We start from the raw sequence: 18,265 nt of genomic DNA on the forward strand, positions 1-18,265 counted from the left end.
GAATCAAATGGAATTAAAGATAAAGGAATGATAGAGTCATGAGAATACCGGTAATCCAGCCTGATCTCATGAAGAAGCGTAACTATTTTACGGTTTGTCAGTTTAGTGGCTAATTCGTGCGAATTCGAACGAGTTCAGTCGTTCGAAAATGTATACATTTTAAAAGGATTTGTGTCACCAAATCCCACCATCATTGGGGTTAGGCAAATCACAATAAATTGTTTTAATAAGATTGTACAGTTTCATAAGAATTAGCCTCTAAATCAAAAAACTATGCATTGCCGTGAGATAGCGTTGGGAAATCAGGAGCACTGTTCTCTGAAATACTTAATTCTCTGTACAATTTTGCCACAAAAAAAAAAAAAAATTGCAGTAAAGCAAAAATTTGTTTTAAATGTTGTAACAAATAAAATAAAATAAAATAAAAAATTAAATTAAATTAAATTAAATTAAATTAAATTAAATTAAATTAAATTAAATTAAATTAAATTAAATTAAATTAAATTAAATCAAAATTATGTTTTATATAAAAATATCCTATTTCCTGGCTTGCTTCATAATAAAGTTGGTATACTACTTAAAAATTGTACATTACAAAAATGGTACATTTTTAATTGCATTTTCATTATATACTATGGATACACTTTTCTCCTTAATTAATTATTTTTCTTTTTGGATGAAAGTGTAAATGCATAAATGTTCTATATCAAGAATATTATCTAAAAAACTACATTTACAGTTTTATTACATTAAGATTTTAATGCGCTTTAAATAAAAGCAAAGACTTTTAATGCATTTACATACCATTTATTTAATCAAATTTCTAAAAAAAAAAAATACAAATTACTAAACAATTTTTATTATTTTTAATCATCTGATCATTTAATTATATGAGCCAGTTATAAAAAAAAAAGTGTTATCTGTTTGTTAAACTACCCAGCAGGCACAAGAGGTCAGCATGAGATCAGATTGACCTTGTACCCCAACGTTGTGGGACATTGCATTTTGTTTGGAAATGAAAATCAGGTTGATGTTAGAACCAATAGTCAGGCCGACGTCAATGTTCAATCTCCAACCTAAAATCAACCAAATATCAGCATATAATGATGTTACAGCTTTATATTGTGTGTGGACGTTTCCAATATGACGTCTATAAGATGTTGGATTTTGGTTGCCATACCTGATGAATAACTGTCAGTATTTGACGTCAATATGACGTTGGTTTAGAATGTTGGCTTGACAATGGATTTTGGTCAGTTTCCAACACAACCTTAAACCAACAAAATATCAATGTCATTTCACATCATTATTGGCTGTCAAAATAACCTAAATGTAATAATATGATAACGTCTTATGATGTTGTGTGTCTGCTGGGTACAAACTAAATATTTTTAAAAAGCATTTATACAGTAGGGCTGGTTGATTAATCAAAAAATCATTCAAAATAAACATTTCAGAACCCATAATCGATCAAATTTTTCCAGGTAAATTTTTTCCCCACTCTGTTAAGGCTAATTTATACTTATTATATTATTCTGATATTAAACGTCTGCCAAGCACAGGCGTACAGACCGGCACAGCCTTTGCATGCCCACACACCTCTCAAAAAAATTTAACTACATGTCACAGCAACACATGTGGTCGCTTTGGAAGTGGTGATGAGGGTGGGTGACGCGAAGAGCCATGTTTTAGGCAACGTGTGCTTTAATTTCAGTTGTTTAGCGTTGATGTTCAATAAATAATCATAGGTAGTAGATAGTGTTTCCTTCAATTATTTTAAAATTAAGCAATGCATCCTTGAATGCAAAAATGAGTGCAAAAATATAAAATAAATGAATTAAATAATCTTTAATTAATCATAATCGAGTTAAAATATCCAATTAACTGTGATTTTGATTTTAGGCCAAATCGCCAAGCCCTATTATCCAGTCATTGATTGTCCAATTAGACATAAGATGTGTAGTCTGATGTTTAATCAAGCATAATCTGAAACAGTGAAAATCATAAACAACAAAATATTGTGTACTCTAAACCAAGCATGTTAGAGTCATGTAAAAACAGGCATGTAAAAACAGGCTAATGGGAAAAGTGAACAAAAGAAATCACATATTGTAAAACACAACGCAGGAAAATCAGAGTGTAGGAAATGAAGAAAAAGCTGCAGCCACAGGCCATATGGGGTGAGAATTCAAACAAATGAGGCGTACTGGCACCCCGCGTCCACATGACTGGGATTTCAACTCATATTTGAGATTAAAACCATTTATAAAACTGCCAGCGTGTTTGTTTAGCGACTTACTAATTGGTCTGCCTTAATGAAAATGGTTTATTATGCATTAAAACGAGGATTAATCAAACACATGGGCAGCTCAACATCTAGACAAAAAGGGTCTGTGTGTTCTAATTTTAGGTAGTCAGTCTGGAACCTGTTTCCGGTAGGGCACTTTTTAACGCGAGTCCCACCAGGGGGATAATCTTGTGTTACAGGAAGTGGTTCCCCAGGTAGCTTCCTCTACAAGCATCACTCCAGATGTGCTCCAACGCTTGGTTTATTAAATGTGATTAGTCTTTAGGACAAAATACAATTTAACACCACAGTGAACACAATTGATCCGACAGGTGAAGAAAAGTGTTTTCTGCAGTTCAATGTTGGGAATGTAACACTAGCTGCACCTGCGAACATAAACACAGCTACTCTGCCAAAAAGAAATACGGGGTGCATAATAAATCCATAGCAAAGAAAATGAATTGTGTTGAGCACAGAAGAGCTGTCCAGTTCACCCTGACCCCGAGCTGCCAAGGCACGATTCAGGAAAAGATATTTTTCGCTCCGAGTAGAGCATATAAACAATATGGCTTCTCTCAAATGTGAAAGCAATCAAGGCACATCCTAAAAGAACTATGACATTGGGAGATTTGTTTGTCTATATTTTGTCCAGAGTGGGTGTAAGTCCATTTCTCTCTCATTTGTTTTGAATGAAACTTATATGTCCCAGACCGCCATATAGAGACACTGTTTTTACTGTACATCATTCTGAAGCGTGAGAGACATATTAGCAGATGTGAACAGAAGGAAATTAACCTTCGGTTTTTGGGTGGACACTGTCATGGGATCAGTTTTTTTTTTACATTGAAAAATCGTTTAATGGAATCAAAATCTGTTCTGAGATCAGCATAAAAGCACAAGTTTAATGGTACTAATGAAAAAGCCCAAAGGTTTATACATGTGCACATTGGGTGGATTGACCTCTGTCCAATAAATACAGAAGGGTCAATCTAAGCCTTACATGTTGTAACAGGGACTGTCCCGAATAGGGATTGGTTTGAAGGCTCTACTCACGAAAAATCTGTCGGATCGCCAGAACAATGAACAGAAAACTAGAGCAGACTGCTTCCATGAGAAATGACTCTCGGGAGAAGAAAGGAAACCGAAATATAAATAAAAGGCAGTTTTCTCTTTCAGCAGTGTGTAAATAATACACCATTCTATCCTATAGATAAGCTTAGTTAAACAGGCATGTTTTTAGAGGAAATGGCTGGACTCGCAGCGGGTGTTTGTGTTGGGGGGGAGGACAGTGGTTGAAATTTGAACTACTAAAAATATACATCAATCCAATCTCTCATTCAAGACCACTAATCAGTGTGTTATAATTCCTACAGGCAAATGCATGTTTATTCTGAGCGGTACCAAAAATTTATATTATGTAAGTAGGGTTTATTATAACAACAACACTGATAAATTAAACTGCTTTCTGTACACTACCTGACAAAAGTCTTGTCACCTATCCAAGTTTTAGGAACAACAAATAATAACTTGACTTCTAGTTGATCATTTGGTATCAGAAGTGGCTTATATGAAAGGCAAAAGCCTCTAGATTATACTTATTTTACCAAATTAAAACATAATCCCACCTTGATTTAGTTATTTAATTAGGACAATAAGGTCTGACTTTGCTTAGACAAAAGTCTTGTCACTTAACAGAAGTAATGTACAGTATAGAATATAAAGTCATTGTTCAGTGGAAAAAGAACTAATATTGTGTGACTCCCATGAGCTTGGAGGACTGCATCCATACATCTCTGCAATGACTCAAATAACTTATTAATAAAGTCATCTTGAATGGCAAAGAAAGCATTCTTACAGGACTCCCAGTGTTCATAAAGATTCTTTGGATTCATCTTTAATGCCGCCTCCATCTGACCCCAGACATGCTCAATAATGTTCATGTCTGGTGACTGGGCTGGCCAATCCTGGAGCACCTTGACCTTCTTTGCTTTCAGGAACTTTAATGTGGAGGCTCAAGTATGAGAAGGAGCGCTATCCTGCTGAAGAATTTGCCCTCTCCAGTAGTTTGTAATGTAATGGGCAGCACAAATGCCTTGATACCTCAGGCTGTTGATGTTGCCATGCACTTTGCAAATCTCTTGGATGCCCACATACTCAATGTAACCCCAAACAATGATTTTTCCTACATCAAACTTGATTGATTTTTTTGAGAGTCTTGCTCCATGCAGGATCCAATAGGCCTTCTGAAGTATTTGTGATGATTGGGATGCAATTCAACAGAGTATTCATTGAAAAAAAAATCTACCTTTTACTATTTTTCTAAATGATCATCTCAAAAGCCCCTTTCACACATACAGACCTTTCCGGAAAATTACCGGCAATTTTCCGGAAAGGTTGTATGTGTGAACAGGCCCTTTTTGAAAATACCGGTAAATTCGTTCTGGCTATTTTCCAGAAAGAGAAGTTGTAACATTACCGGTAATTTGCCGGAATGCTGCGCTGTGTGAATGCAGAAGGAAGATTCCCGTAATAAGCGCGTCCACGTCTAGAACGGGCTGACGTGAGACACCTGCTTTAGCCAATCACAACAGTCAGACGCATTCACGTGCGTGCGGTTTATGAGAATAAAAGCCTTTGAATATTTTTTCCAGACACCTTTAGCTGCTAGATGTTAGTCAGATAATGTTTCTATGTTCCTTCTTAATGCTGTGTAAATAATTATCGATAAAATGTTTATGATAATCCGTTGTTTGTTTACCTTCAAGCTTTGCGTGTGCCAGTGAGCGCCAGCACACACACATATCAAAGTGTTTCCCTATGTTTTCATTAGAGTTGTACTCAATACTGATCCATCCGAAGAGTTTGTAATGTAGTCAAATGTTTACAAACACAAGCGCAGCCGTTTAGAGGTCATTTCTGGTTAATGATGTCAGAATTTACCGGCATTTTGCGATGGATGTGTGAATGCTCTTTTCCGGAAAATTTCCGTAACGTCCTCGCCTGTGTGAACAGCGCTTTTTTTGAATATACCGGTAAAGTCGTTCCGGAAATTTTCCAGATATTTACCGGTATCACTGTGTGAAAGGGGCTATAGTCATGTTAATATTTGTTCCTCTAACAACTGGGATTGACGACAAGACTTTTGTCAGGTGATGTATATTCAAATAAAGGTCAAATTCAATAATAAATAAGTTCATTGCTATGCGCTAGTTTGTGATGTTTTAGGGTACGTTCACGCTTTGATTAAAATAAAATCTGGTGTGATTGTTCTATTAGTGTAGTTTTTATAGAGTTGTTTATTATAAGATTAAAACAAAATGGATGCATGTTTTTTTCATGTCATAGATTCTACATTTCCCATTAGAGTCCAATATGCCATCTCAGATCAGATCTCAGACACTACACTCAGAATTTTCCAATCGCACGAAAAAGGGCAAATGGCAAAAATTAAATGGTTAAATACAATTACCAGAAGACTACAATGTCTAGGGCTGAAAACATTAAAGCAAGCCAAGTACTGTCACTTAGTGGATCAGAACCAGAGACCACAGCCGGTTTGGTGGTATACATGTCAATGTGTGCGGAATGATGCCATAAGGACTCTGGATAACACCCATCATCTGTGTGTCCTTGCTTGGGCCAATGAAACCACAAGAAAATATACTGTAGTTACTGCAAGGGTACTGCAAAACCAACTGTGCTGCTGCGTGCCCTAAAATTAGTTGAAAAGATGTTGACTAAATTGGGAAACAACTGTCTTTTTTCACGGCCTCTGTTGAGTGACTAAAATAAATTCTGAATCTTTTGTGAAATTTAAATAGCTGCTAAATTTGCAAATCTTCAGATTGCATAAAGAACTTTTCGTAAAGACATTCTGCTTATTCTAGCTGCTTTTTTATTCCGGACAGATATATGTATCCATCAGTGATGTAAAGTAACACATTACAAATACTCAAACTACTGTAATTTGGTAGTTTTTCTCAGGAAATTGTTATTTACTAAGTAGTTTTAAAATGTGTACATTTACTTTCCCTTGAGTCCATTTTTAGTGCACTATCTGTACTTTCGACTACTTTCCTTCAACCTGCTATCACTACTTTGATTTTTCTAATCCCCATAGACAGGAAAAAATAGTCCAGTGATTCCTGTCCAATCTAATCACACATAGAAGGTAAATCGCATCATAATAAACAACCTCAAGACATTGGCACTTTATAATTGCAGCAAACTGTTTGCAAGCATTTAATGTGTCCAAGAAGAGGCCAAAAATCTTTACACACAATGACCCAGGGATTGGATGCCGAAATGGCAGACTGAAGATGTAACCCAACATCATGGAGACATTGCAGTTTGCTTGGAAATGAAAATTGGGTTGACATCAGAACCCAACATAAGGCCGACATCACTGTCCAATGGCCAACCTAAAATCAACCAAATATCAACGTCTAATGATGTTACAGCTTGACTTTGTATGGACGTTACCACTATGACGTCTCTCAAATGTTGGATTTTAGTTGCCATACCTGACGAATAAATGCCAGTATTTGACATCAATATGACGTTGGCTTAAGATGCTGGTTTGAGATTGGACTTTGGTCGGTTTCTTATACAACCGAAATCTTAATCAAATATCAACGTCACTTGACATTGTTATTGGACATCAAAATAACATTGTCCTTTGACACTGGCTAGACATTGAATTTTGGTCACCTGACATCACAACCTAAATCTAACATAATATACATTTTTTCAGTACTCTTCCCACCACTGGTATCCATTTATGTGTGAGGTAAACACTCTTTTTCTTTCTTTGTCTCTTAATCAGTCACTCAGTCTCCTACTTCTTTTCCATACTGTGAACCCACAAACTAAATTCCTCCGAACACTGACCAGCAACTCTTTCCAAATACATGTTAAATGAACCAGCAACAATGCGGAATTCCAGTATTTATCTTAAAAGTTTGTTCTGGAGGGTATTTTCAACAGATGCTTCTGTTGGAAATGGACATTAAGGCGGCCCTTTGAAGTCTGGAATTGCTTATTATTGGGAGGTAAAAAAATGGAGGAAAACATGCCCCAATTTCCATTTCTTTTCCAGAGGGGTAAAAACAGCTTGAGAACACAGTTGGCCCAGTTGCCGCATGGTGGCAACAATTATCATGGCAACAGACTTAAACCAACATTTCAAAAGAACAACAAAGCACAATTTTACCATCTGCCAAACAACACTTTCTGCAGTTCTCCAAAAGAGGATAACATCTGTTAATCATATGTCATAATTACAAATTGTCTTGGTTAGTGAAATTACAAGTTTCATTGCTCCACAACTGCCATAGCTCTTTCAAGAAAGATTAAAATCACAAAACTCCTTTCAAGACATAACAAATAGTCTATCTTTTATAGCCCAATTTCCTTAATTGATTTCTCCTTTGAGAAAAACATTCTGAATATACATAAACAGCTATTATTGTACATTTAAGCAGAATGGACATTATAACTGAAATATATTCAAATAAATAGCAAAGCGAATGAACCAAGTACAAAATAGTAGGACATACCTCAAGGAAACAGGTCCCTGCTGATGTGTTCTCCTTGATTGAAACGTTGTAGAAGCTGCTTCCAAACACTGGCTCATTATCGTTAGTATCCTGGAGGTCTATTTCTACCACAGCAGTGGAGGATAATGGGGGTCGTCCTCCATCAGTGGCCACTACTTTGATACTTGGCTTTGGGTTTGTCTCATAATCCAGCTTGGTTGCGGTGGTTATGATCCCAGTGACAGGGTCAATGGTGAACCAACTGGAATGTGTTTTCTTGTCTGGTAGGATGCTGTAGCGGATATCACCATTGGGACCTTGGTCTTTGTCCCTTGCGGTCACTTGCAGCACAAAGCTACCTGGGTAGACTACTTCTGGTATGGTCTGCTTGTATGCCTGTTGGTCAAATAGAGGTGGGTTGTCGTTTACATCGGTGACGTGAATTGTAAACGAGGATTCTGCATGTAGTGGCGGGGTTCCAGAATCAGTAGCCATGACACGAAGCTCATAAGAATCCCTCTCTTCCCGATCCAGAATCTGGTCTACATAGATGAGGTAGATGATGCTGTCTTTAGTGGTCAAGGCAAATTTGCCATCACCGCCCTCAAGAGACACATTGACATTGGAATACTCTCCATAATCAGGGTCCGAGACGGAGATTCTCGCAACATATTGGCCAGGTTGAGCACCTTCTGAGATTTGGGGTGAGCCATCTTCACTGAGAAAGATAATGGTCATGGTTGGCTGGTTATCGTTGTAGTCTCGAACGTGGATTGTAACAAAGGCATTCGTAATCTCTGGATGGCTCGCATTATCCTTGGCTTGCACTACCAACTCATGAACCTTCCTCATCTCATAGTCTAGAGCCTTATTAAGTGTAATGATCCCAGAGCGAGGATCGATGACAAAATAGCGATCTGGGTCACTTTGCCGTCGATTTATCTCATACAACACAAGGCCGTTGTCTCCTTCATCAGCATCAGATGCAAAAACCTGAAGGATGTTGCTGCCCTGAGGAAGGCTCTCAGAGATGATGGCATTGTATCGACTCTGGTTGAAAACCGGTGCATGGTCATTGATATCCTGAACCAGGATGTCAAGTGTCATCTGTCCGTTCTGCCTTGGAGATCCACCATCAAAGGCCTCAACCACTAATGAATAAGAGGACCTCTTCTCTCTGTCCAAGACTCCATTGACCACCAAGTCAAGGTAAAGTACTTTGTTTGCTGCTCTTTTGGTCTCTAGTCGGAACACTTGTCCTACATTGCCTTCTTTGATCTGATATCCTTGTACAGTAAGCTGATCCTTATCTGAATCAGTGGCTGGCTCGAGAGAGAACTTAGTTCCCACTGCCGTTTGCTCTGGGATCTTCAAAGAGGCTTTCTTCTTAGGGAATGTGGGAGCATGATCGTTGATATCATTTACAGTGATAGAGACCTTGACTGTGAAACCTGTCATAGTGACTGCTATAAAACTGTAATGGTCCCTTTCCTCTCGGTCAAGTCGCCTGGCGGTCTTGATGATACCTGTGGTTTCATCAATGTGGAGATCACTACCAATGCCTGTGCCTTCATGGTCAGAGATGAAGTACAGAGAGGCTGTAACTCCAGGTTGCAAACCGGCACTGATATCACCCACTATTGTCCCCGCGGGTTGCTCCTCATCTAACTGGAGCTCCAAAATACCTGGTGTGCCCTCACCATTAACCATAACTGTTAAGAGTTCCGCTACAACACAAACCACCAACAGCATCCTTAGCCTCCGAATCACCCAAACTCGGAAGTGTCCATGTGTGTTTTTCCCAAAGTCATCAAACAGAGTCATCGTGTCAAAGTTTCTTCACACCTGCAAAACAAAAAAAGAGCAGACTGTCACTATTACATTAACATAACACAGCAAAAAAATGATGATACAGATCCAGCAATGATCTATGATTCCCTCACTGACTCTCACAAACAGCTGGAATGCATGAGAAAGTGCATTTGCTTCAGAAAGGAGAGGTTTCCCTTAGCCAGGACAGTAAAACTGTAAGCCGCTTCCACATGTTTTACAAGCTGTATTTTCAAAATACACTTTACACGCATGCATTTCCCATGGCTCCAACTTGCCTTATCAGTAATGCTGTCAGATTGTCCATACTGCTTTGATATCGTCAAAAGATCAACCTATTTTAATCAAGACATCTTTTTAATGTCATATTCCCATAAAAAGTCAATCCTCATTTTACTACCTAATGAATGGAAAATATATTTTATTTCCAGTCAGATGGCAGGGTACTGTATCGTCAGAGTAATTACTGCAAGTCGCAAACTAAAAGACATTATATTGCTTAGTATGTAATGCTCTAGTTTACTCTAGAAAGCATACGCCCATTGGATGGATCAGTCTGGACTTTTTTTCCATGACAGTCTAAAAAAAGGCACAATTTATGATACCCATTGTTGTAATATTTTCCTGCTGACTTGAAATATGTTATTGGAACATAATTTAACAGCTGTTCTGTACATGGCTATTCAGGAGGCTATTAACATGGCCACAAAGTTAAGCTAATTTTCTTTAAAGAGAATTAAGAGTACAAACAGTAATGGCATGCCACATAGAATCATTCATATTTGAAAGGAGGGCATCAGATGACAAGACAAACACTATAATTCAAACACAAACATGGATGTTGGGATGTTGACATAATATTCTTCAAGTACAGTATGTTTAATCTTTAAACTAAAACCAGGCAAAAAACGTATTAAAGTAGTTAACTTCAGTCTTTATTAAAGCCATATTAAAGTGGAAATCATAAAAACGGAGCCACTAATTTTGAACAGAACAAAAGACATTACTAAGGCTAAAAGGCCAGACAGGAGCTTGGAGCATGTGTTTGGAAAACATCTCTACTCCTGTCATATGTGTGAAGGCTGAATCCTCTGTGAAGCAATCTGCTACAGATGGTCAGACGTGGGACTGATATTTTACAAGCCACTGAATAAGTGCATTAGGACAATTAGAAAATTATACTACTTTTGCTGGAATTGTGACAAACCTCAGGAGTGTTTGCACTTGCACTGACTAGAGTAGCTGTTGGTAAAGTCTGCATTATCCAAACCTCAATACATAATGATGGCAGATCATCACTGTGGGCCGTTGTGGTCTCTGTACATAAGTGGATTACAAATGCAATTTGTCCTTGTCAAATCTGTTCAAGAGTTCTCCAGTGAGATGCACAGAACTCACTGAAGGAAAAACTAAATATTGAATCTGGACTTCAATCTAATTTTTTAAACAAGGAAGAAGCTCTCCAGCTAAAACCACATGAATGTTTTCATTCATTGCAAGTCTGTTCGAACAGGCTCCCTCTTGTGGCCACAGTGAGTCAATAAGTTTGTGAAAACTGTTAAAAGTAGTTCTGTTAATATTTGTATATGAGAAATACTAACCCAGAAACATATCAACTGTTTTAGCTAATTGTCCGAGTGGTTTTGTTCATCTGATGGCTGGCATATTCAAATAATTAACCTCACACATCTTAAAGGAAGGTTTTGTGTGGTCTACCCTAATGAAGAGGCACAGCATGTCTTAAAAACATATAGACAGCTAATGCTTGGGTTAATTATTTATCTTTCTCTTTAGCGTCTTGTTACTTATTCTATAATACATATATATGTAGTACTACAAGTTGTTGATTTAATTTCCTCTGGGGAAATTTGTAATCTGGACTGGCCTGGTGACTAGTTCCTATTATTTATTCATTCATTTTCTTTCGACTGAGTCTTTATTACAGAGGGCCCCTGAGCGAAATGAACAGCCAACTATTGCAGCATATATTTTATGCAGCGGATGACCTTCCAGCCGCAACCCAGTACTGGGAAACACCTGCACACACTCATTCCGACACACTCATACACTACGGCCAATTTAGATTACTCAACTTACCTACTATATACTGCATGTCTTTGGATTGTGAGGGAAACCTATGCGACCATGCGGAAAACATGCAAACCCCATAGAGATATAACAACTGTCCCAGCTGGGACTCAATCCAGCGACCTCCTTGCTGTGAGGTGACAGTGCTAACCACTGAGCCACCTAGTTCCTATTATTCAGTTCCTATAATTATCCGGTGTGCGAGCCCCTAGTTATGTCTTGGAGAGGTGGATGTTTGTTTACAGTTCTATTGAAAGGAACCCTCAGAATGCTATTCCTAGCAAGAGGTTTCCCAAATGTGATTTCTACTAAGTGTTTTGAATCCCTTGTGATTCCCTGCACATACTGAATCAATACAAATCAAATGATCATTAAAAAAGCAAAAAAATATATTTGTGAAACCTAAAACCTTGATTTCTACGATCAAGAGACCCCCCGTAGTTATTTGTGTGAAGTGCAGTGGGTCCAATGTTCAGCCTAATGAAAGTAGCAGAAATTGTGGGGCACTTGGGGGCCACATTCTGAGGTCATGAAGGCCCACAATGCATTGCCACACAATGCGTCTCGTTCTTATATTTAACAGCTTATTAAAATACAGAGCATAAAAAGGTAGTCGAGGGGGCCAGTGGAGCTGACGGTTTCTTCATCATGATCTCTCTAAAGTCAACATTGGGCAGACTGAGTGATTGATAGAGGCGTCTGAGGAAAACCTGTGGGGGGCCGTTGTCTAATTCAACATTTCTGCAGCGGGACAGAACTGAAGCTTACTGCCATGCTGGACCACAAAGATTCAATAATCTTCCTCAGAGCATTCAAACTATTTTGATAGACTTAATTCTTTTGTGAGACGGATTAAAACACTCAAACTCTAAGCAACTAAAAACATGTTGAACTATGAAAATGAGGCAGAAACCATTGCTCGGTAGGATATTTCAATTTAAAAAACTTGGCTCTATCTGAGGGACGAATGAGAAATCTTTCACCAAAACCTATGCTTATGATGGGACTAAAATGACTGAATACGGATGAGCAGTTGCCACAGTTTCCGCAGGCTAAATGGGTATGGAATTCACTCCCGCTCAGTTTTCAGTATTTAGACAACCACAGTGCCAGACCTCCTTGGGCTTTCTGCTTTTAGCCATCCAGCTGTCGTCAAGAGGCTGGAGTCGGCTGGTTTTCACGGTGAAGGTGGCAGGCGGGTCTTAGTACAAGATCCTGACTAGGAGGAGACTGGCTTATTTGGTTTTCATGGCAGTTGAGCTACACTAAGTCTCAGGAAGCAGGTGACAGATTAGCCAAGAAATATCGTTTCAGTATGGATCATTTGTCTAAATATAAAACTCAGTCAATGGGCATACAAATAAAGAAGGATTTGTGTTGGCACTGTACACATGTCAGTGCCTAGTAGTAATGCCACAAAGTCCATATAATTACATAAAAAGTCAAGCATGAGGCTTACATTGATTGGAACTCCATGTTTTCTACAACATTTTATGCTTTGGATATTAATTCACACATTACTGGGGTTTTAGCTCATACAGTATGGTAATTGCTTCTGGGTAAAATATAATTTAAATATATGATGAACAATTACATTATGCAGCTGAGAGGCTCAACAAAACTGAAAATATACTTAATTTAAAGGTGCAGTAGGTGATTGTCTTCAGAAACATTTTGTGTTATTTTTTAATGTATTTATATGTAGTTTTAGATTCTGGGTAAGGCATAAAACAAAAAAATGTTCATCCAATTAAATATCGTCGGGCCGATAATTGCCAAAAATTCTGATAAATAGCCCAAACTGTCAACAAAAGTGGATTTGAACAACTGCGCACCCTTTCACGCAGATCCGCCAAAGCATGTTTACACGAGCGTCATCGCTAAAAACAAATGCTGAATTAAAACTTTTTAAAATCCTGAATTAGTATTAGAGTTACTTTTGTACGCTGGTAGAAGGATGACATCATGACTGTATTTCCATGGCAAGTATTTTTAGACAGGTAATGTTATGTTTTACTATTTTAGTCAAGCAAAGCTAATATCGATTGTGTTGCTATGAATAGGTTATATCCACAGAAGTTTTGATCAGACACTGAAATTTTCCGGCGATAGATTGATGTGACTATTTTCAGTTTCATAAGGACCCTTTACACCCTCGATAATGTTGTTTGTAATTTAGTTAACCACAAAACAAAAAAAAGTAAATAGCACTCATCCGCCTAGCCTGCTTCACTGAGGTGAAGTTTGCTTTATATTCACATTGGTTCATTATTGAACAATGACAGCCTGTGTGACGCTCGATCTGAAATAGCATGCAAGTATGGCTTAGTAATAGGTGTAATTTCTGCACCCTACTGGCCAACCACTAAGCATACAGTAGTCGCTTTAGGACAAAGTGTGTGAGAGAGTGCGACTGATGAGAGAGACTGATGAGAGAGTGATGATAGCATAACTGAAAATAAGCTAGATGTAATACAGTTTTTCGTTAGGAATTGTAGTATTATAAAGTACTATAAAGATTTTTAAATAGCGAATGATATGATCTAGTGGGTCTTTATTGTGCGCGTTCAGGAGGCGTGACTTTGGACAACGGGGGGTTATATTTGAAAGATATTATGCTAACCAGTTAGCATTTAGGCAGATAACCGCACCCTTTAAACCTTTATATAGCAAACTATAAAATGTATTACAGGTTCAAGAAATTATATTTCCAATCTTACAATAGATTGCAAGTATCCATTATTTAACATTATACTGCGAGGCTTGAATGCTTGATTCTGATTCGCTAATGAACATTCTAGGCCTATGTTGTCCAATAATTTTTATGCAAACCCAGTCATAAACATAAAGGGGTTGGCAGACCGGATGCGCCACGACACAGTGCACACATGACAATTGGAAGTATTGCAATCCAGAGGTGCACATTCTCATGTTATATAAAATTAAGCTATTCAGATGGCGCTCTGTGGCACGGCAGAAATATGAACAGTTTCCTGAATCGTAGCTGGGCTAGTGATTTCAGTTATTTCCCAACCTATTCGAAAATCAAAACAAAACAAAAAAGGCTTTTGATGGTACTAAAATCACAAACGGGAGCTGATTAAGGACAACAACAAAACAAAATCAGACAAATGTCTTGAAATACAACATCTGAACAGTGTCTTTAGGTGTAGTGGATTAATTGACTATGAGCCATTCAATTATTTTGAATTTATCACAACCGCAGGTTTGCATTCTTTTTCTAATAATTCAATTGACCACACTCAATTAGTCCTTTCTTAAATTACAAGAATTGCATTCCTAAATAGTTTACAGTATTTTACTGTAGCAAAATATGTTTACAACAACTGTCCATGAATAACTGTGTGCCCAAGCAAGGTATCAAACTACATTAGTCTTGTAAATCTCAACAAAGAAAACTCAATTGCTAACATAGCCATTCATGCAGATCATTTGCAAGACCCTAAAGATATAAGGCTCAATAAAACCTCTTATCAGCATGTTTTAACAGTGACTCACTCACTGAGCTCATGGTAGCAGCACCCGCTTTTTCATCTGTAGCACGTTTGAATAAAGGCCGAGATTACACTTCTGAGGGCAATTACTACTAATTTCTTCAGCGTGTAAAGACCCTCAGTGCACTTAAACAAAACAGCTTAAGACATCAAGAGTTAGTTCAAGGTTGAAACTGATGCCAACACTAAATCTCTTAAAGAGAATTTGCCACTGGTTCACAGGAGGTTTACCAGCCCCGGTGCATTATTCAGGAAACAGATAAAACCCTCGGCTAACATGCTAACATATGCCGAGGAAAGATCTCATGAGTAAAAACAACCTCCATCATCAGGAGACTCAATGAAAAGTTTGTCCCTCAGTTTGGACAACAATTACGTAATCCATATAGGGACTGGTATAAAATAGCCTTCCGGACATTTCTCTCGACACAGGCATACGCTAGTTTGATTTTTATGGTCTCTCTGTGGCACAGGTTTAATAGGATATGAGGTTTCCTAAAAAAGTAACTGGAAACATGGAGTTTGTCACAGTGGCAAAAAGCAAGGAAGAAATGTGTCCAAATTTCCTTCTCCAATCAGAGGGAAATCCAGAAATAACAAGGTTCGGGGTTAAGCAGTGACCCCACAAGCTGACCACAGACACAAGTTTCTTTCAGTTTTCCTAACTTAGAAAAAAACTATGCAGTTTTGACTTACATTTTAGTTTTTTAGTTTTTTTTTAAACATTTACTGTATTTTAGTTCATAAAAATGCATTAATAACAATGAATGATTTCCATAAGTTGCATTGTACTAAATATCAAGTATTGAATGCTAATGCATACACATGACAAAGGTAGAAAAAAAAGCCTTTTCAAGCATCTAAACAATCATAATGTAATGCAGTTTTACTTTTTCCAGTTTTGTTGATTTATTTAATAGTTGTTTTGACTGACACAAAAACTTCTGTGTGTAACAATAGTTTATGTACCAAAAATCATTTTTACATATATTGAGCAAGAATGACATGTTTAAGACAATACTATTTAAGAATATCTATTTATTATCAGTTTTAATGTATACACTTAACCCTAGTGTGCTGATGGGAATGTTTTCATCCACTCTGGGGTGATTTTGAGTCTTAATTTGGCCACAACTTTTTCTGTGTTTCAACAAATGCAATGATTTTTGGTAACAAATCCTATTGAAATTTTTCAAAAAATGTATAATACACTCTGGGCAAATTGACCACCCTTTCGTTATGTTGGTGGCTGTTTTTGCCCCATTGACTTCCATTATAATCACATTTTGATTGCAAATCCATGACACCAATTAATCCAAACAGCCACAAACTTAACGAAAGGGTAGTCAGTTTGAACAGTGCACAAGGGTTAACAACTATAATCCAAACAAAAAAGTGCTATCTATTTGACAGCTGACAGGTTTTAAATAATTTAAATAATAATATTTAGTCAGAATAAATCTCTTATTTAATATTTACATAAATAGCTTTCATTTTTTCATTTAGCAGTATATATATATATATATATATATATATATATATATATATATATATATATATATATATATATATATATATATATATATATATATACTGTATATACTGTATATACTGTATATACTGTATATATATAGTTGATGCTAAAATGGGACAATCAATAACATACCGACCAAAGTCAAAACATTAAAAGTTTGGTTCAACTATGGTTTTTCAAAGGCCAACACAAGAGCAAAATAAACATTAAATTGCTGTTTACCTCTTCCCTGTGTGAATTTTATATTTATATGTCTATATTTAAAAACAGAATATGATTGACATTATTTTGCCTATAACTGGCAGGCAAACTGTGTGCTCTGAGAAAGCTGCAGAGAATGAAGAAAACCCCTGCGGTCTCCCTGTTATGATCAGGGTTGGTGTTCAGCATGATCCTTCTCCAGGAACGGGATGTAACAGGAAAAGAGAAACTGCGAGAGAGACTAGTTCTCTGAATTATTAATAAGCAGTGACGCACTGTTTAACAAAAGTCGAACATTGAGATGCCACATCTCAGGTTTCCAATGTCTCCAGGTTACAGCAAGCAGTCCCAGTACACACATTAAAGTGAGAGATTAAACGCTCAAGACTCGGACAGGTTCAATTGACTCAAGAAATACAAGGAAATGCATTGCTTTTAGACTGGATTTACATTTAGCCACTCAAAAATATTTGCAGAATGTAGGAAAGTGTGAAATAATTATTTGTGGGTATATAGGCACTACAATAAATTGATATTTTGATCATAATTACATTTTTACCATCATTTATTTCCTGTATTTTTTATAGCCTCATGGAAAGTTTTTGTTGTGGATTTCCTAGTCCATTTTGGTTATATTTGGCTAGCTAATTTTGTTATATCATTAAATTTATAGATCAAAATACCCTTGAATCTAATCATATCACCATCTTTTTTTTAAAGTATAAAAGAATCAATATCAGATCATATCATTACATCCGATTTGTAAATTACGTGACCTACACAAATTACCACAATATTTTACCTCTCAGACCCTAATAGGTTAGTTAATACTTAGATGCAAAAACCAGATGCTTGTCTAAATGAGAATTACAGAGAGGCCTACACCCAAAGCAACCCAGCACAGGCTGCGGTACCTTTCTATTAAGGAAAAGGAAGTGTGCCTGAGTAGAATTTTACACTGACTTGTCCAAACTTTGAGCTTATCTACAAACATGCATGTTTCCAGCCCATTTCACCGTGCTGATGCTTAAAAACAACCACCATTACCAGCCTTCTGAGGTAAAACTGGCGGCGCTAAGCTAAGCTATCGCCACCAAGATGAAGTTTGCTCTTCAATACAGTATATAGGGAGTCAATGGCTTTCATAGTATCCTGAATGAATCTCTCATTAGAGATTCCTGAATGAAGACCTCTATGATTCAATGACATAATTACCGGGTGAATGAGCTGCTCAGGTGAGAGCAGACTAAAGCGTTTCGAGTCTATTCAGAGA

General features: G+C 37.2%; 1 protein-coding gene and 1 long non-coding RNA gene across 3 annotated transcripts in view; one reads left to right on the forward strand and one right to left on the reverse strand.

Moving 5' to 3' along the window:
• dchs1b (dachsous cadherin-related 1b) overlaps positions 1-18,265 on the reverse strand; it is a 162,817-nt gene that overhangs the window by 135,247 nt on the left and 9,305 nt on the right. For both annotated transcript variants that reach the window (XR_015501166.1, XM_087270700.1), the window contains exon 2: positions 7,846-9,669. Coding sequence is in view for 1 of the 2 variants with exons in the window: in XM_087270700.1 (XP_087126826.1) it covers positions 7,846-9,648 (1,803 nt within the window). In the remaining variant the exon portion in view is untranslated. The remainder of the gene's footprint in view (positions 1-7,845; positions 9,670-18,265) is intronic.
• Positions 5,382-8,308, forward strand: LOC147835076 (uncharacterized). Its single transcript, XR_015501174.1, has 2 exons — positions 5,382-6,608; positions 6,683-8,308. It is a non-coding gene; the product is annotated as an uncharacterized LOC147835076 (long non-coding RNA).

This window comes from Danio rerio, chromosome 10, assembly GCF_052040795.2.
Source record: "Danio rerio strain M-AB ecotype USA chromosome 10, GRCz13ab, whole genome shotgun sequence".
NCBI lineage: Eukaryota > Metazoa > Chordata > Actinopteri > Cypriniformes > Danionidae > Danio > Danio rerio.